The following is a 21,223-nucleotide window of genomic DNA, read 5'->3' as shown; positions in this document are numbered from 1 at the left end:
TTAAAAAGAGCGAGTTTTGCCAATACCAAACATTCAAACATCTCAGCCAGGAATTAGCAATAAGAAAACATAGAGACTTCGCTTTATTTTCGAAAAATGCCGAAGAAAACATGATTTTATCCTTTTGCTATGCCACCGGCCAGCACCATTTCACAGGAATATTCATACCCACATTTTTGTTGAAAATGCTCTCAGAATGCACCAAATTCAAAGTAATTTTTCAAAATTTTCTAGGGCAGGCCCCCCAGACCCCCCGCCGCTGGGTCGTCAACCCCCCCTTTCAAAATTCCTGGCTACGCTACTGTAAAGTATTATGATGTTCTTTAAAGTCTAATTGGTGAATGTGCAGTAGGCTACAAGTCGACTGATAGAAGTTAACTTATCGACAAAATAAATAAAGAGTTCCACACTAAATTGACAAATTCAAGTTCTTTCAATTTAAATTAAACTTAAATTTGACAATTTAAAAGTGATATCTGTACGTTTTTAAATTATTTAATCACACTGCCATTTTCGTGAGTCATTGGAAAATCAAAACAAGATTTCAATGAAGAGTTTAGTGACAAAGTTTTATTTTGGTAACTTATCGATGTCTTGATTATTTCAAAAGAAAATATTTCAGAGAATCAAAAGTACAAATGTTGATTCAACATTTAAATTTTAAACAGAGATTAAATCAATTTAGGAAGTTGGTGGCTTAAGATAATGCAAGCAAAGATATTGCTCAAACGATCATGTTAAACTCTTTGAAACTTAGTTAAGTGAGTAAAGAAAATTACTCTTTTCGAGAATCAACCCAACCTATGATATATATAAGCTATGGAACTGGTGTCCAAGCCTAAGATATTGTGACTTGTCTTCTAACTCACAGATTTACATCTCTGACGTATTTACAAAGATTAGCTGGGTTGTTTTCAAATCACGTTTCTGAAATTCTAACACACTGAAAACAAAAACAGATTCTGGTGTCAACCTTTTTTATTGGGTGTATTCATTAACCGTTTGAACGACCCGTGGACCATGAAAGTTAAAATTGTTGGTTTACATTCTTCAATATAGTACAACATTGAAGAAGATGATTTATCTATTCGTTATATTATCGTTTCGTAACACCCAAAGTCTAGAGGTAGAAAAACGGAGATTACCACCGTAGCGCATAAAACTGAAGTTGAAAGTATGAATCCAGAGGCAATCAAGGATTTGCTTTAATCCCCATAACCACTCACACATGCCTGAACCTCACAAAAAGATTTAGTCATTCATTAGTCAAACGGTCGATAAAACACCAAATCACTGCGCAGAACAGCAGCAAGCAAGCATTGGCAGCAAGCCGCTGAATAGTGAGGACTTACTTTACACAGCTTGCGAGAAAGAACAGCAGTTATCACAACAATATCACGTTTATAGTAAACAAAGTTAACTAAAGTTTGAAAGTACCTGAATTTTATTACTTTTTTCTAACTTTATAGTGTTTATTGAACCCTCAAACTTTCCACCGACCTCTTTTGAATGTCTGTGGGTTTCAAGTTAAGAGACACTATTTTAGTCTCAAACGGATCAGAAAAGGTTATCAAGACAATTTTTAAATAATATGTTTGATACCAAAGCAGCTATAGCTACTATACTTTCCTAAAATGTTTTTGGAGAGCAGTAACTATATTTAAGTCAATTCGTTCTGCTTGAGTGTTTACTTGGTTTCAAACGCCGGGTTTGTGATATTAAAGCAGGATTTAGTTTCATGAATTTTTTTTATCACTATTATGATTGGCCAAAACACGCAGTTTTCGTGAAAATTAAATTAATAAATTTTGATTAAGTGAATCGTTCCATAGCGTATTTTTCATATAAAAGTATAAGCAAGGTTTATTTTTTTAAGGTTTTTTTGTTCAATCCAAACTTGTATTCTTCTTTTCAAACTTAGGCTGAATATGTATTACGGCAAAGGTAACAATGCAATGCTGCACTGTATGTTGAACAATACTAGTCAATATTTAACGTATGATAGGTTTGTGAATTAACATTTTGATAGGCACAATCCATTGAAACGATTGCTTATAAAGCACCATATGTTAGCATACATTCCAATAAACTACATGGTTTGCTTAACATATTAGTTATATTGTAGTTTATAATTATTTACAGATTCCTGATGAGGACTTAAGTTAAGTCGAAAACGTTTGAATGTTGAACTATTTGTAAATATGTAATATACTGTTGTAATGCTCAACCCTGTGTTATTGTTGTGTCTTGCCTGTCTTTGGTATATTCCATAAACCAATTGTCTAACAGGTTTAGGCAGAAACCATAAAATTGTTTAAGCTTTGAAAGTGCAACAAGAACAATTAATATCATTGATACAATGTCATCCGTTGGTTTTTTTCCCCTTTCGGAAGGAGTTGGGCAAAGTCAACATAACAGCAACTTTATTGACACACAAACACCACCAACCAGTGATCAACACGCAGTCATGGGATATGCTGTTTCCCAGAGAGCAAAAGTTGCCATTTTTACATCATTTTAACGTTGCCAGTTTTTGACAAAATGTAAAAATGGCAACTTTTGCTGTTTGAGTTTTAAACGCTACAAAAAGTTTGCAATGGCAAAACAGGAACTGTTTTTTCTTGGCTGTTGACATGCATGGGAAAAATAATTGTTTTTTACATTCTCTTCGATTCACGATTTTTTATGCTTAGGCTACCCTCAGATTTTCCGTAGTTGTGAGCTTCGAATCTTTTACTAACACGGACATTGCACATGCTTGATATATAGTTTTAAAGTGCGGGATTGGCAGTAAACCTCCACTCATGAGTTTTATTAGGTTGTATCCAAATGTTTACGCAAAATCGTCATCAATTTGTAACCGTCTTGTTGCTGTTTGCACAAACGTGCACATCTGTCTTCCTTCTTGTTACAAAGAGGCTAGCTTATACAGCTGCAATAAAACAATAACGTAATTGCTTCGACAAATCTTCGGTAATTCTATGTTGGGTTGTTCATTTTCGAAGAGTCGTTGTGCATCTGAAGGAGACTTTGACAATGATATGTAAGTTTTCTATGTTAATTTGTCAAAACTAATGTGTATTGTGTAGTTCTGTTTCAGGGTTTTATTTGTTGGAAATTAAATGTTCCTTTGAAAAAAGTTTATATCATTGCTCTTGTAAGGGGTTATTCGTTATTTTGGAAAAGTTTTGTTTTTCTTTCATTTTCTTAACCCATGTTGACTTATCTAGTTCAAATAAAAGTTTACTAAAAACAGCATGTACATAATTCAGTCTAAATCTAAAATTGTGCCTACTGCATACGTTAAATTGCGTTGCACTTGTAGTTCTTATAGCAAGCCTAAAGTTAATAAACTTGGGCAAGTCTATCAATTATTCAAACTTTTTCCCGTTACAAAACATCACAAAACTAAATTTAGACTGCACCTACATTAACTACACAGACTAACTCTGGAACGAATTGACAAGGCAAAGCATTTGACCACCAAAGAGCAAAGAATAGTCCTGCAGTTGATTGGTATTTATTTGTTTCGCAAGTAGAACTTGGCTGAATCCTTGAAAACATTAACGAAAACATCTGTGCTTTGAAAGATTGATAGCTCAATATGCGAATGGGTTCAGCATAGTCTGCTATGAGGTGTAAGTTGAGACTGGTTTGAAAAGGGCATGTCAAACTGCTGACATGCCAAGTTTTGACTTGCTCGGCGGTTACTTTTTCAGTTTCATCAGTTGCAAACTTCAATCACCTGTTAAAATGTTGCAAGCTCAGTTGTCGCTTGCTCAACTGCCATTTGCTCAATTCACAACTGATGACTTGTAGGAGACTCGAAGACAAGCTGTCACTGCGATCTTCTTAGTCAATAAGGCTAGGACAGTGCTTCAATAAGAAAATAAAATCAACTTTCTTCTAGTAATACAGTAGATGCAGGTGAATTTTAGAAAGTTTTACTAAGGTGTTGCGACAGTGCCATATTTTAAACTGATTGTATTGCTTTGATATCATGCACGTTATAACGTCCGTGTTTTGTCACTTTTACTTTTTTCTACACCCCTGCTGTGTTTGGCATATATTGTTTTTCGTTGTAATAGTCAGAAAAAAAATGCTGAACTGATAAGTTGAGATAAAAAGCAAGCGTTATTGAAATATGATATTGTAATTGAACTTTGCAAATTGCAATATAGTATACATTTGGTGCTATTGAGGAAATAAAATCTATTAAATATGAGATATATTTGTCTCAGCGTTATACTGCTACATGTCGTACTAATGTATATCTTTAGAAAGAAGTTCAGGCTGTATAGGTATGATTTGGAAAAGATAGCCTGTACCCAAATATGCTTGATGGTTGTTCATCCCTGTATTTCTTCCCATCTTTACGTTAGCGTGGTCATTTTGAAAGGTCTGCGCCATAATTTGTCATTGTGAACACTCTATAGAAAAGATTGTTATTTGTGGAGTGCAGCTAATTATGTTGCCTCTCGGCCAATATTTACTCTGTCAAAGGAGCTTATAAATGCATAGATTTTGCAAATGAAAAAATTTCCTTAAATTTTTTTCAATAGTAATAGGAAACGTGTTTTTCAAAAGCATTCTTTCTTCTATTTTTGTACTTGCCCACCGTTGTTGCTGGTACCAGGACAAAAGCAAATCATCTCGAGTTTGTACATGATTCATGATTTCACAATCAAACGTTGTTTTGCACATTTTGAAAACATCTTACCAGTCGCAACGTTATTTTCATCGCAACTTAGCGTCAAAGAACTTTACTAAATGACCATACCATTCATTCACGTATTTTATATAACTTATAAACTCATGATGCGTTTAGCATGTTGGTAAAACATCACTCCAATATGCTGTTATAGATCAAAAAGTAATATAAACATCAGCATATCAGGAGAGCACTGGAAAATTCCTCCTGAGTTAATTGACATTTGGACACCAAAATTTAGCACCTGCAGGCTGAACAATCATTTTAATTGGTAAGAGTTGTCTGCCCGGTTGCAATAAATCATCAGTGCCGTGCAATAAGGGAGCAAACTGTCCCCGAGTTCACATAATATACCCGTTTTTATTTCCATAGCTAGTTGTTTTATTTAGTTGCTATAGTTCGCTGCGGATATGCGCGAAAAATGATTTTTTTGCATTATTGCAGTCTTCCAAGCGCACTTAAGATCCATAAAGGCCTAAATGGCTTTGTACATGATATTTTCTTTTTGGTAAATCAAAGTTTACATGGCAAAATATGATTTCTTCCCACGTCAATGATTCAGTTCGAGCAACTTGAGTTTTTTGTATTTTGGTAGGTTTCAAAATAACTTCGTACTTAAGTTAGCATTACGTAGGAATGTAAAAATAACATCGTTTTCTTAATATTTCTTATACGTACCATGGAAACGAGCACAAAGAAAGATAAAGCAAAACCCGAAGTCAGTCCCTTGAAAGTTCCTGGGCCTTCCATCAATGGAAGCTCACCTTGCTCAAGCCCTTACTTCCAAAAGCTGCCACCTCTGTCTCCACGTACAATGAAAGGATTGGACCCAAACTACAGATTGTCGCCCGACCACAGAAGCTTAAGTCCCGCTCTTCAAGTTGGTCGCGGCTCAACCTGCTCGACTGAATCGGCTTCTTTATCTTTGGAGTCCGAGAGTTTATCTATTGCAACAGATGGAAAAATTTGCTTTGATTTCCAAAGAAAACCATCCGAAGTTTTGGAGTCAAACATTGATGACATAGTAAGTACGTAGCCTATTTACATTCTACTGTATATGCTCTATTGGACTTTACAACAGAAATTATAAGTAAAATTACTATACAAAAAGAATGCTTGACGCACAGCATAATACTATCCAGAGAACAATTGTGCTGGCTAATGAAAATCACTATCATTGAAACAATTCTTTCACCCTATATACTCTTAAAATGAAGTCTTCGAAAGATGGTTGCATAAGAATAAGAGCTTTCTGAAAATACCATTTTGAGTAAAACATATTGCTAGATATCTTAAGAAACGCAACCTATAATAGTAGTGCTCTTCTTTTTAAACTGAGTTGGCGGCATGATATGGGCCTTTTTCAATTGGCTTCAAGCTCTCAAGCCAAGTATGAAATACCTAAATGTCAGTTCAAAGCTTCCGTACAGTGCTGTTTCAAAACTGATTTGGGTCAAGATAAACAAACTTTAGTGTTTATTACTAAGAAAAAATCTTTAGAAGAAGAATATACAGTAGGCCTACTGTACAATGTAGGCCTACATGCCAACTATTTCAGTTTTGACATAAATAATTCAAAAAGCAATTAAATTGGTTGTTTTTTGGCGATTTTGCATCACAGCTTTGTTTTTTCTTTCAAAATCACAAATGTTAATAACGTTTGGATAAGTCGTAATGCTTACAAATTTTTTTCTACGTCCAAAAAGGTTGACAAAACGTAAGAATGTTATGTCCATGATAAATCAATACTGGACACATGAGATAAGCATCACGTCAACGTGTTAAGCAAACTTGCCGAGAATCAAAGCTAAGAAAGAGCGGCTTTACAACAATCAGCAAACCTCTTTAAAAATTAAACAGATAGGGCACTGTCAGAGCAGTGAAAAGGTAAACATTTTTTACAACTTTGACATCGCTTTAACGCTCTATTACAAAAAACTTTTATTCCTTTTTATACACGTCGTGTTGAGTGGCGAGTTTCATAGAAAATGTTATCAAATAAAAGTTTATGGTTTACGTCATGCCTGCAGGCTACTTTTTATGGCAATTGTCCAAATTACACAAACCTGGTCGCAATTGGTTTGCCAAAACTTTTGGAAAGCTTGTATATAAAGGAAAATTATCAGTTCAAACTGTGAGCTATACGAATCCTTGAGAAAACTGCTACCATGCTTTCATTTTGACAGACATTATCAATGATCGTATTTGACGTAGAATGCATCCGTGTGGTGATAAGTATTTTTTTTCTTATCTCTTAGTATTCAAAAATGTCAATCAATGGCTAGGATTTTCTTTCGTATTTTGGCCTCGGTGACTCTGTGGATGAAAGCTCCAGTTTTGTGAAAGAAAGCAGTGGCGGATCCAGAAGGGTTTGGAGCGATCTCTTTCCTTAAAACACAGAAAAGTAACTTTATTCATGTTGCAACGTTGGATGAATGTAGACCAACACATTACTATACTTTGTTAAAATCACCCCCCCCCCCCCCCCGCCCCCCCGAGGCTTCTTGCTGGAATGGATTCTCCCTGCAAGACCAAGAAACGATGGTTCAGCCATGGACTTCTAAATAGTAGCATCTGGACTGGACACTCAGTGGGCAACATGAGGCCAAACAGTTGGTACAACGGTTGGCCAACAGTGGGCCAACAGCCAAGTAACTAACCCTGTTGGCCCACTGTTAGCCAACTGTTGTACCAACTGTTTGGCCTCATGTTGACCACTGAGTGTCCAGTCCAGATGCTACTATTTAGAAGTCCATGGTTCAGCCCATGGTGAGAGTGTCCGCAAGCAGTCATTTTGTGAATAATGTCCATTTAGCAAAAACCAGGGAATTAATGTTCAAGCAACAATACATCCCCGAATGGAAAGTCACTTGATCGACCTGAGGAAATTTCAATCGGCCCTGCATCAGTAGTTCAACGCCCTGTTTACAAACAAGGGAAAATTGCAGTAACTTTTCAATAAGGTTTCTTCAGTCTGAGAATAGGCATACACGGTTCTCACGTATTGCTAATGCGATTCTTGACTTCAATTCTATCAGGATTTCTTCCTTCAAGTTGTCGGTGTGTTTCAAGAATACGTTAATGATCAAATTCTTTTTTTGGAAGCCCAATTTGTCGAGAATCAAAAAAATCAAGTTTGTCTCCAAAAAGAGCGAAAGAAAGTAGAGGTAGGATTTCATAGGCTACGTACATTGTTGCTGCAAAGAACAACACAAATTAAATTTTCTAGACCTAGGCCTTCTACAGTATTTTCTTCTATATATTTAATAATAATTTCATCACAATAAAGATTCCCTGCATAAGATGTGCCGTGATCTTAAAGTTGTTATTTTATCTGTGACAATATTTGTTTATGTATTTTTGTTAAGGTATTTAAATAAAGATATCCTAAGTTTTAAAATATCAGTTTAAAAAAGTAAGCCTAGTTATACAGTTTATGAACAAGACTGAAGATAAATCATTATTTGCCTCGGCTTGACAAAAGAGTTTTTTTGTTTTATTATCTTTATCCTGCATTGCGGAAAGCGGACTTGAGCGCTATACATCGGTGTACGCCTTCCGACGTACACCTGACCCACGCTGCAGCCGACTGCAATGTCTGTTTCCGGTTGTCTACTCTACTTATGACTTAAATTTGGTACTACCCATTACTCGAATTGGATCACTGGGTAGAGGCAATTATCGTAAAGTTTCTTGCCCAGAGAAACAACAGCAAGTGCGAGTGGCTGGAGTCGAACATGCAGGCTCTCGACTGCGAGCCCAACGCGCTAACCACTCGGCCACTGCTGCCGGCAGTTGATAAGCAATATGACTCTTTGCCCAAAATCTTTCCTCGCCGCTACTAACAAACACTTTTTATGTTAATATTGTTCACATAGGCCTATATGCTCTTATACGTATAAAAGTTGTGGCCGTGATAATGCGTTTATTTTAACTTGCGTCTGTTTTAAAGGTATCATATTTAACACTCATCTTACTTTACGCTTCAGAATGAAGGCACTCAACAAGAAGGACAACTTTCCAGAGACATTGGGTACCTTGTCTCGTTGCTACATCAGAAGCAACTGGAGCTGAAGGACAAGATCAAGGTAACATGCATCGATTTTTATCATAAAATAAAATAGGCAACATTTATGACTACCATTGTCAAAAAAGAAAGTGTGGATTTGAGGCCTTTAAAACAACTTGCTGTTAAGTAACTGGAAGGCAAGAAAGTTAATATCCGTTCCTTTCTCAAGCGTAGCCTATGATTAAACATCTTTCCAAGACACGTTCATGGAGCAACGTAACAGCAGGGTTGAAATAACAACAAAACGTACATCAAGCAAGAACTCGGCAATTCACCAACGACAAAATAGCTGTAAAGTGGCATTAACGTATAGCTTTTAGTTTCTAACTACTGTGATAAAATAAAAATATTAAACAATTCAGCAAATGTCATCGTCGCCATGTGCTTTCAAGTTTAAGAAATAACAATTTTTCCATTGAAGCTAATGAATCGCGTCTATACTTTTGAAATCAACAACATTGGCAATGTTGTGAGAAACCATTTTCATCATAAATAAACTTATCAATTGCAAGTTTGTTTGCAAACCTTTTTATCGCGAAATCGAATCTGCTTTTGAAACTGTGTCAAGTGAGAGATGGTTGTCCACAAAATGTGAAAAATTACAGATGCTATATTATAATAGAGAAAAAGATAATATTTGAACGGATGTAGTCTACAATATGTAAAATTTTATTATTGATCTAGTCTTCATATAGACTACATGAAAAAAGTAGGCCTGCTCCATTAGTAACAAAGTAGATTTAACCCACCTTTTGAATATATACAATATTGCATTCACACCTAGCCTATCCTCTTATGTGCTAACAAAACATCACAAATATAATTTTTTTAAAGTTTGTTCATTTGGCAAGTACAGTAGGCGAATAACATTAAACCAATTAATTGAACAAACCGTTCGCCCCTTTGATTTAATACAAGTTAGACGAAATTTCCAACTTTCGAGCGTTCACCTCGACGCGATGTAGAGAAAAAGCAATTTAGTGATTTAACTATTAGCCTACATTGTTTGTAATAACCTTTATATAAAAGCACGGTACTTCTGTACATTTATCTACTTCTTTAATTCTGCATATTTTCTTCCCTTCAGAAAGAAGCTCTGGATGCTGGCAACAAGATCAGGGAACAAGAGGAGCAATGTAGGAGAAATATGAAGTTGATTTCCGGGATTTTGTGCTTTGCAAAGCAACTGAAAAACCAATCAGGAGAATCTTTAAAAGAGAATGCGATTCGAGAATTAAAATGTCGGTGAGTGATTGACTGAATGGTATTCTATCAAACCAGAGTTGCCATTTCTACACTGTTTTAACATCTGGCGATAAAAAAGTGGTTGCGGTTTGGTGCCTAAGATTACTTTTATTCCAAACGTTTATTTAAAGCTAGATGCCATCGAGGTTCTACTTTGAGATTTGAGAAAAAGTACCCTACATCAAAGATAAAAGTTGATTTAAGTTACATAAGTTTAAAGTTTTTTATTCCACAAAATTAAAACCAACAAACGCAGGTGTATTCAAATGAGCGAGTCGGCCATGGCTAAATCTCAAAACTCAAAGTAGCAAAAAAAAGATCACAAAATTTAATCTATTTTTAAAGAGCAGTAGCTCGTATTGAATAAATGTCAAATATGGCTAGAAATCGAAAGTTTTGATGATTGCAGAGAGATATTTTAGGACGCTTAAATAACTCGCGATTGTCAGATAGACTTCATTTTTTACTTACGTCTGGAATTTGCACGCTTTCATTATTTTATTATTATCTTTGATTTCAAAATTTGATAAGAAAATAAGATGAAATCTAGTCTAGAACAGGAAGACAGTTATAAAACGTATATTAATTATTATTTTGCCGTGCTGTTGTTATATTCATGGTTAAAACTTCTTGTTTCAAAGAGTCATTGTAGCCACGTTTCTCCGGGCACAACCACGAATAGCCTGTATTAGTGTATATGCCACTGTTTCTAGCATTCTTGATCTTTGGATTGAAACTCTATGATATTTCGCATCCTGCCTATCTGTACATACCACATGATGTAATCTGTAGCGTCGTTTAATGCAGTTACTTTTAAACTTTTGAGTATATTGTTGAGTATTGAGCTAGTCAGAAGCACTGTGCAGTTATTGTTTTTTCCTGTTGATAAATTTAATACCTTGATAAACCTCTTCTTGAAAAATCTTGATAATACTTTGATAGTTGATAAATTTAATTTAATATCAATGGGCCACGTAAGGAGCATGCGTGGGTGAAAAGCGATTAGAATAGTTATTTATAACTTACCGAAGCTATATACAGTATGATTACCATTGGTCACATTTCACATTTTAGGAATTTTCAATGTCTTTGACACAAAATAGGAACATGTAAGCACCAGGTTTGCACTTGGCTTACCAGACGGTTGTTTGCTACATTTGCTTCTTGCCTGTTTCATTCCGGACGACAATGTGTACATATGGCTGCGCAAACAAGAAAACAAAAATAGCTAACGCAAACATGAGTGCTGTGCTTTATCAGTTAATTTAATCAACTAAATTATTAATAGCGTGCCAACTTTTCTTTGCTTTCAAAGGCTGTCCAGTATCAGCAACATGAACCCTCCTGAATTAATACGTCATCTTAATTATTCTACACGAATCGATGTGGATTCTGTTGCAAGTTATCTTCAATCTCTTCAATTTGTTTCTGACAATGGTGAGTAGACCACATTCTCATATGCGTGGTTGTGTAATTTCAAGTTCGTACTGTAATGGTAATGTAGCTGAATGGGAAGATTTTTCTACTTTTTTTGAGATAATGTAGTAATTTTAATACCAACTACAGTCTACAGTACAAGCAAAATTGGACCCAGTATCTACATTCAGATCGCTAGAGTTTGGGCTGTTCATTTTAGTATCTCTCTTCAACAACACGTCTAATTGAGTTGTTACCCTGAAAAAAGTGGCGGCGCTTTTTTTCATAACTTCTAATTATCAAGACGAGTAATTCCGTCAATAATTATGCAATCAACAAAAAATGTGTTCACATGAAATTTTTATGACTTAGGCTATATTTACATTATAAATGACTGTGAAGAAAGGCGTTCTTCCCGGCTATCAGCACAAGGCTGATTACTCACTAGCACAGCGAGCTGCAGTGACGCTTCGCTAACCAGAACGGTGTAGCTTCCACGCCAGCCATTGAGACCTCCAATTAAACGTTTAAGTTATTTTGGTAAAGCGGCGGTCGATTACTCAAGTGGCAAGAATACGGTGCGATACTGATGAGCCCAGCCTCATGGGCGAAACACGTGTCTATCGCTGTCTATTCGATGCTACAATCGGCTGCCAAAATAACTTATAAATGACTGTTACAAATATTAAAATCACGGTAAAAATTGTCGTTTTTCTTCAAAAAGTGTTACTTATCCACGTCTGCAGCTTAAGGGTCTTCCAAGCAGGCCTAATGCAGGCTGCAGGCAATGTTTGTTAATATACAACGTATTTTTACGTTAATTATAACATCTTTTACTGAGTTTAAAATTGGCCATTCAGCTTTGGTTTTGGGTCGTGTTCCTTTTTCTCGTTTTGTCTCTTGGGAGAAAAAATTATTTTTGTTCTCCAAATTGCTGAGTGATTTAGAAAGCGTGCATTTTCAACTTGCCCTCTTCTCCAGATCAAAGTATTGATTTTGTTTGTTCGGTCTAAATTTATATATCGATTTTCTAGAAGCATTGATAGGAAACCTGAATCAAAAGTACGACATTATGAACAATCTGAATCGATATTATATTTTAAGCTATTCAACGTTTTTAACCGTGTGTTGTATCAGTGTCATAAAGTCAATTGGCAGATTTACAGTGAAGTGTTGTCTTTGCAGACACGTTTGCAATTAGTATACATAAAAGAGACACTCAATTATTATTGCAACAAACTACTGAATGATTGTTGCGATTGATTCATGTTAAAGCTTTATTGCTTTGAAACTGTCATCTTTAAATAGGCCCGTGGGGAAGTAGCGTAGCCAGGAATTTTGAAAGGGGGGGGTTTAACGACCCAGCGGCGGGGGGTCTGGGGGGCCTCTCCCAGAAATTTTTGAAAAATTACTTTGAATTTGGTGCATTCTGAGAGCATTTTTAACAAAAATGTGGTTACGAATATTCCTGTAAAATGGTGGTGTCCGGTGGCATAGCAAAAGGATAAGATCATGTTTTCTTCGGCATTTTTCGGAAATAAAGCTAAGTTTCTATGTTTTCTTGTTGCTAATTCCTGGCTGAGATGTTTGGTATTGGCAAAACTTGCTCTTTTAATGCAATTTTGTTTAAAATTAGGCAATTTTTTTTAGACTGAAAGCATCATTCTCAATATCGTGACGTCACACGCATGCCAAAGGGGGGGTTGTAACCCCCAGCCCCCCCCCCCCCCTTTGGCTACGCCACTGCCGTGGGGTGCATACTTAATTGTGACTGTTGTAGTAGTTTGTTCAGTATTTGCTAAATGTTGCTCTGTTTATGATATGCCATATTCACAAACGACGCTAATTTAGTAAGTAACAACTGGTGTAGTTTTGCTCGTAATCTTATTCTAAAAGTACTCGTCTGCCTATGAAACAGCAGTGCCATATTTTTTGCAAGAAGAAGTGACAGCTTAATCTTTTTAATGATCAAATAATGTTACCAGTAACTATTTTATTTGCCTTGTTTTGCTAAATTGCAAGCTTACTGAATAACCTGCATCTTGCTCTACTTAGTTAATAAGTACATCTCTATTACGCATGTGTGAGACATTGAAATTCCAATCAGTTTTATCTAAACGTTTCTGCCTAGTTTTGAGTCATTGGGCAGAAGAACAACTGTAATTTCAATTCATTTTTTTTTCCAACCGCTTTTGCCCAGCTTTGAGTCGTTGAGTAAAGCAATATTCGTGAATACACATTATTGAGTTTTTGCTTTACAACAATTTTGTTTTGTAAAGATGATCCCTTGTTGATTTCATAAAAATGATATCAAAGTTTAAGTTGGGTTGGGTTCAAGCTTGCGTTGAAAACATATTTAGGTTTGAATTCCGTAAACTTCCTACATCTTTATTTGCATCAGATTGCTTTTGCGAATTCAGAAAACATTTTTCATTTAAAAAAATAAAAATAAATCTCATCTGGGAGCTTCAAATGGGTAAATTTCTGAGCTATTACATGCTTCCAATATTTTGTATAACTTGTGATTGTGACCGCTGGTTCTGCTCTTGCCTAAAATACAAGGCACTCTTACAACACTAAATTGTGTTTGGGCTACCTGTACTCGCATAGACTGGACTAAACTCCAAAGAGGGTAAACAATATTTCAATTTAAAATTTTAAGTTTATAAATTTATTTGTTGCTATAACGTAGCAAGTTATTTTTTATATTTACCCCTTGTGTAGCGTGTCTTCTATTGGTTTTCATCCTGTTTTCTAATTTAGATGACAACTTTCCAAAATCAGAAAAGGCAAAAGAAAATGCTGGTAAGTCGTTGCAAAGTTTCTCTTGTGTTGGAAATAAAAATAAATAGAAAGTACAGAGTGAAAATTAAAACTGTCAAAAACATGATATGCACCTTTGAACCATGCCGTTCCCTAACCTGCTCATTGATTCAAGTTGTTTTCTTTTTAGTGTTAATTTTAGCACCGCGCTCTAGTGGCGACATAAGTACATCAACAGTCACCGTCAGATGGTTCTCTATTGCTACAAGAAAATGTTCGTTCGAGATAAAATGGAAGTATGCGGAGCAAGGCAAACCCATCGAAAAGTATGTCAGAAAATAGAGCATTAGAAGGTTTCAAGATGATTCAGTTTCCGTAGATTTTAAAATTAAGCAATTAACTTAACAACACATGTAAAAGTTGCATAGAGGCTCGGCCTACAACTTGTTCACACAACAATGAAAACTCTTATTTTTCATCACATTTATTTTATTTTTCAACAATGCGCACCTTATGGCATAGAAAGCGTAAACTGAAACATATGAAAGTTTTAATGATTCATTGATCCCCTGAGTTCAAAGTTCAATGGCAAGGGAAGAAATTTATCTCAACTTTAAATCCGTGAAAGGTCACAAACGTTTCTGGAAAATGTCAGTTTAGAAAATCAAATGCTGTGCTTGTCAAGAAATTGACTCCTTTTTTCCCATTGCAGAACGAAGACCGACATCTCAGATTTCCAATACGTCATAGAAAATCTTCCTCCAAGCAGTGACGTCATAGTTACAGTACGGAACACACTGGAAACTTGCCAATGGAGCACTCTTGCTCACTTTCGAACCAGTCCCGGTAAAATCATTTCATTTAAGATCGATTTTAATTTATTCATCTTATTTAGGTAGTTTTTGATGCCGGTGCTTGATTACCATTGTTAATCGATATTTGAACGCACATAGGCAAAAGATGATTAATTAGGTGGAACGCAGAAGCTGAACTCATGGTTTCATCAAAGTCTCGAGAACAATGCTGGTTTATCTTTACACTAAAATTATGATACAAGTGAAAACCGGGATGTTGTAGTTGCGTTAAAATGCAATTTTGCAATGTTTGAGTTGTTACAATATGCTTATCAATGTTTGATCAACCGTATAGCCTACAGAAAATACGATGATAGATTTAAGTAACATTTTCATAGACTTTTATGTCTTCGTTTATCAGCCAAATGCTTTAAGATCTTTATCATAAGATTGGTTAAAAGCTTGTATAGTCTGACGAAGCTAGGATTTATTTTTTAAACAGAGAAAGAGATGTAGAAACAACAATTAGGCTACAAACCTTTCTGAACTCATAGAATCGATTCCATATGCCCAATCGATTTATACTCCTGGCTCAATTCAGCTTATCATTCTTTCCCAAACTGCACGATGTCTTTTATCTAAATTTTACAATGTAACTTATACAAAACAAGGCATACGTTCTGTTATTTTTACCATTTTTATGCGTTCAGCATAAATTTAAATACAATTGCGGATATTTAACCGTTTTTTTCGCGTCTTCTCATATGTTTTTTAAGTACTTTCAAAATCCAATATTTTTATGCTTGTAGCCCCGGTTAAGTTCGCCTTCGACCCCAACACAGCAAATATAAAGTTAAAATTGACTCCTGATAACAAAACAGTCTTCTATGGTGGAGATAAATCTCTCAGTCCAAGATCTCCTTCCAGATTTTCTTTTGCTTTAAATGTTCTTGGAAACACGACATTTTATTCAGGACGGTGAGGAACCTTTTAGCTACAGCTTACTTACGTCACTTTATGCAATTGTGTGATTTTTACCACAAACAGCTTAACTTTTTACGATAGAAAATTCGTTGCAAAGAAATAAAGTTTACAAGAATGTTACAATTTTTTTAATAAAAAAAATATATATCGTTGATTTATCTATCAAGCTACTACACGCTTTGAATGGCTGTATTGGGAAATAACACTGGTTTTTATTTTTAATCTACTAGCACTTAGTAGCTTACTGCTAGGGTGTTTTGTAAACGTATAATTTTTATAAAGTATTATTTGCTAAAGATATATAACCATATAAAAACCTTTCTTGACACTTAGTATTGATGTTCAGTCTCAAGATAGGCTTGTTGAGTTGAGTATTTTGAGTATTTTGATTGATACAGGCACTACTGGGAGTTGAAAGTAAACAGAAACGGCTGGACCGCAGGGGTGGCTTATTTAAACACACCTCGAAATGGATATTTAGGAAGTAACGAATCTTCATGGATTTTGCATCATATTCCGGACAAGTTTGAATATAAGGTGAATTTTATACTTTTTTGAACCTAACCGTTTGTGTTTATATTTTGAAATAAGCTACGACCCTTCGTGACAACGTTGGAGCCCTTGGATATATTGGGCACTAGATATAACTTATTCACACATAAAACTCTTTTTTCCAAAATTATATTATAAACAAGCTGCTGGTTTGAAAGGTCAGATGTATTTATAACTTTCTCGGACACGGGTTTCCAATTTATTTTTGTAATCACGGTCCCCTTTCAAAAAATGCATTAAACATACAGAATTCTAAACTTCTGAAAGTGTCACTACATAAAATTTTGCAAAGTTGCTTATTAGGTATATTATATTAATTTTTGTTCTTAAATTTTCCAGTCCCAATGCAGCAATGGGTCAGACATTATAAACGAGTAAGAACAAGTCTGTACGCCTACTAGTGTTCATAATTTTTCAAATTCAAACCCGCAACATGGCGCACCAATCTTCGAACCAGGCCTTGCGATTGACCAATTTAATTTTCATTCTGTTCCATTGATTATTAGGTGCGACATTCCGGTGAATCAAGTGAAGTTGAAATGGACTTCGCGTCTCCTAGTGACTACCTGAAAAGATTAGGAATATACCTTGATATTGAAGGAGGTAATATATTGTTTTAAAAAAACATGTTTTTGTAAATAAAAATAAAAAAATAGAAAAGAAAAAAAAACGATCGTTTTGTTTTGCACCAACTATCTGTCTAAATTGTAAATGTTGGAACAAAATTTGTACTTTTACTTCTCTGAAATATTTTTTCTGAAATAATCAAGACATCGATAAATTTTCAAAACACTATTTCCAGAATGTTGCCAGAGGACCAGATTCAGGTACGTTTGCCTCTTTCTGTGGTAGTATGAGACAGCCCATAAGACGCTTCCAATCATATGATCTTGGTTCGACCCCAGGCTTAAGGTGGTTTTTGAAGTAACACCGCGCAGCTCTCCCCAAAGTAACACATTGGGTGCCGAAAGACCTACTCCTCGTGCAATGCGAGCTACCACATCTTCTCATCTCGTAGGTCCACGTCCACGTTTACCTTGCCTAGTTTGCACAGGACTTTAATGACATAGCTGTTGGTCATGTTTTATTTCAGAGCTCCAGTTTTAGTTGAAATTAATATTTTACCTTTTCATTATACAGGTATTATTTGTTTTGTCGATCCAGAAAAAAAGAAAATACTCTTTACTTACACGGAAGATCGGTTCGAACAAGCCATGTGTGCAGCAGTAAACCCTTTCTATCACGGTAATCCTCTTACCTTAATCACCGGGCTCGAACCACCCAAGTTTTTGAACCAAGAAGAATAAAGCACCCAACCTGACACCTTTGACACTTTCAAATATTGATAGGCCTAAAAAAAATCAAAGACCCGTTAATAGTTTTGTTAGCGTGTTTTGAGAACAATCAAGCTTAATGAGAAGATTGAAAATGCAGATCACTTCTTTGCTTCTGAACTCTAGTTTCATTTAAATAAAAGTGTTGTAGAGATGTGAAAATCGCTTGGTATAAAAGTCAGCAGAACTGAAAAAATGATAAACTTACACTAACAGGTTGTTTTTCCATCATAATTCAGTGTTAAATTTTGCAAGATTTTATTAGGTCAGTTCAAATTGTTCATCTCAAACTTTTGGAATGATCACACACGGCAATACCATGACTACAAGTAAAACTAACGCTTTTTAATGTAGCCTATTTGACAACTTGCCCTCAAGTTTTACGCTTGAGTTCTTCTTTTTAAATCACCACTGGTGAAAGTTTAACTTAACCGGGAACAAGCAGTAGGCCACTAAGTTGTGTCGGCTGCGCCATAGTCGATTGGCAACAATTAGTTCAGATTAAATGCACATTGAAGTAACGCGCAATGACGCAAAATAAGCAGATGAAACACGAGAGTCGTTCAACTATTTGTTTTCCGATTGGAATGACGATTTTCCCATATAATCTAAACTAGCTAGCACATAGGCTACAGCCTACAAGAAACTTCAGTAAAATCAATTCAATGATAGACGTTCGTTTTGTTTTATATTTTTTCAGAATTTATTGAGTCTGTTCTTAATTAAACTATTGTCATTGTTAAAGCAATAGCCTACCTAAGTCAATGGTGACTATTTCTTTAAAAGCTTGGTGGTCTTGAAACGATGATTTTGCAAATAAATGTTTTCAGTTAATGCAACGCCTCATGATCGTGGCGAGTTTTGAAACAGCGTAACTCTTGCGACACTTTGTGCAAAGTTATGCAAGTTCCAAGACATATAAACGTAATTGAGTACTTTAGCTATTATCATGGGTTTGCCGGTGTCAGAACTAACTGCCCATGTTTATTTTTGTTGTTTGTTTATTTTAATCTTACATCATCAGCTCATTGTTCATCGGTATCCAATGTATGTTTGGAGATAAAAATAAAACGTGTATGGTTTCTTTATTTGTAGTACCGTCTGTTGTGTCGCATTCCGACATTGAAACATTGCAATACCAGAATAGAAACATTGATTGAATACAATTTAACAAATTACAACAATTGCTTAAAAAAATTAATATCCGATTCTTCGAAGAAGACTTATCAAACACATATACTTTAATCAACAAACAAAAGCAGTTTGAAGTGGCAGCAGTTTAACTGAGTTCTTTCCATTATTTAAAGCAGCGATTCCCAACCGGAGGTCCATGGACCTCCAAAGGGTCCGCGAAAGGTTTTCATGAGGTCTGTAAAAGTTTTCGAATATTTAGCATGATTGATAAATTTCGACATTTAAAAGTCGGTTGTGCTTTATTTGTGCATTGCAGTGATTCTCAAACTGTGAGTCGTAACGCTCTGGTGCGTCGTTTGAAACTTTAAAGGGTGTCGCACAAAGGTTCGGTTTTCTATCTAAAAAAATGTCATATAAAAGAGTTCATTATTTTTATAAGGCTATGTATGTTAAACTTCATCTTTTTGAGGCAGCAGATTGTTGATCAATGCTTAATTTAACAATCTAAATGTTAGTCAGCAGCTTATTAGCACCGACAGTTTTGTCATGACTGTGATTACAATGAAACATTGATTACAAATAAAAATGGAGAAATTCTTCGTCAAGGTCGCAAAAATTATGTGGCACTAATATCATTTAATCCACATGGTGAATGATTAAATGGATCAAACATGACGTTGATGCACGTATGCAGCACTTGACTGAGCTTTTCAGTTTATTGCGACTTGAAAATTTATCTGGAGATTTTTTGAAAGATGTTGTTAGCCAAGAGGAATTGATCATGAATAGTTAATGCTTGCTTCACAACGTGTTTTCAATCAACTCTTTCTAGATTTCTAGTTCAACAACACAATCTTGACATTGTTGAACAGCTAAATAATACAAATCATTATTTTGTTGCTATAGGTAGGCGTCCAATATGGAAATATAATGTCATTAGAAAAGAAATCTGCCTCTTGCCAATAGAATTGTAGGAATATAGCGAAGGATCAGCTGTAACTTACAAAAGGAAAGTTTATGTGATAAGTAGATATGACACCAATGCAGTAGCAAGATTTGACTTGGACGAACAGTCCTCAGAATGGGAAGAATTAGCTTCTACAAATGAAAACAGAGATGATGGTGCTTCTGTTGTTTTCAATAGTTGAGTTTATAATTGTCGTGGATGGGATGGATTACGATCTGGGCAGTGTTAAGATATTGCTGAAAACAAATGGAACAAGAGTGATGACATGAAGAAAGGACGTTCTCACTCTTCCTTGGTTTCTACCTGCGGAAGAATATATGCAATCGGTGGCCGGAACAGCGATTGCTTGACGTCAGTGAAAGATCACGATCATCGCCAACGTGGTTGGAATATTGCTCCTTCAATGACAGTTGCAAGGCAAATTGTGAGAGGTGTTGTTCTCAATGATCAAATATATGCAATGTGTGGAAACAAGGATTATGAAAACTTTAAATCAGTCGAACGATTTGATCCACGAAACTAAACTGGGTGCAACGTTGCAAAGATGAATTTTGCAAGATCTTTTCATGGAGCTTGTGTTTTAAATGGGAAAATATACGTAGCTAGAAGACAGTCAGATGTCATTGAGGCAGGGGCGGATTTAACTATGGCGCCGGGGCGCCGAGGCGCCCCCTAAAATTCCAATTTATTTTTTTATTTCTGCATGCAAATTTCCTTTTTATGCTACACTTTAACTTGTAAATTTCCATTTTACTAACGTAAAACAATGCGTGATATTTAGTCTCGGCAAGTAGCCTAGACCTACCAACCGCTAATAACCTTTTATTGTGTGAGTAACAATGACCTTTCATCACCTGATTTAAAATAATAGGTTCCTCAATTCAAAAAATATATGAAAGAACATTTGTAGCCTACTTTGAAAAATTGAGATTTACAACTGCCAGACAAATCGCTAATTAGGTTGGTGATTTATTGGAATGGATTTTGGTAGTTACCCCTTTTCATTCATTTGGAGCAATCACTGTTGTATAGCCTAAAGTTTTAATGGAAAATAGGCTACCTAAATTATCATTTCACGTTCGTTATTGCTTTTAATTGCCACGAGCGGCATTATGGCATCATTGCCTCAACTTTATAACTGCATGATTATCACTTGTGTTGATTTGTGATGTGGGAATGACTGGTAGCCTACCTGACTTAGATAGGCAATTTTATTGATAAAAACGCAAAAATTTTTCCCAAGCCATTTTCGGC

The 21,223-nt window shown here is 35.5% G+C and overlaps 1 protein-coding gene across 1 annotated transcript; it reads left to right on the top strand.

Moving 5' to 3' along the window:
* The first annotated feature begins 4,988 nt into the window (after positions 1-4,988).
* LOC145772004 (E3 ubiquitin-protein ligase Midline-1-like) lies at positions 4,989-18,962 on the top strand. Its single transcript, XM_082583807.1, has 12 exons — positions 4,989-5,735; positions 7,750-7,878; positions 8,701-8,799; positions 9,868-10,025; positions 11,341-11,462; positions 14,205-14,246; positions 14,395-14,530; positions 14,917-15,050; positions 15,808-15,976; positions 16,381-16,519; positions 17,041-17,137; positions 17,675-18,962. Exons 1-12 carry the CDS (start codon positions 5,391-5,393, stop codon positions 17,839-17,841), a joined length of 1,737 nt encoding a protein of 578 aa, XP_082439933.1. The 5' UTR covers positions 4,989-5,390; the 3' UTR covers positions 17,842-18,962.
* The last annotated feature ends 2,261 nt before the right edge of the window (positions 18,963-21,223 follow it).

This window comes from Aplidium turbinatum, chromosome 6 (assembly GCF_918807975.1).
Source record: "Aplidium turbinatum chromosome 6, kaAplTurb1.1, whole genome shotgun sequence".
Lineage (NCBI taxonomy): Eukaryota > Metazoa > Chordata > Ascidiacea > Aplousobranchia > Polyclinidae > Aplidium > Aplidium turbinatum.
Note: the sequence above shows the minus strand (reverse complement) of the source record. Positions and strands in the feature narration are given on the sequence as shown.

Coding starts and splice junctions, on each gene's coding strand:
- LOC145772004 (XM_082583807.1), top strand. CDS start 5,391: ATGGAAACGAGCACAAAGAAAGATAAAGCAAAACCCGAAGTCAGTCCC. Junction 5,736..7,749: donor AGTCAAACATTGATGACATA/GTAAGTACGTAG, acceptor CAATTCTATCAG/GATTTCTTCCTTCAAGTTGT. Junction 14,531..14,916: donor CAAGGCAAACCCATCGAAAA/GTATGTCAGAAA, acceptor TTCCCATTGCAG/AACGAAGACCGACATCTCAG.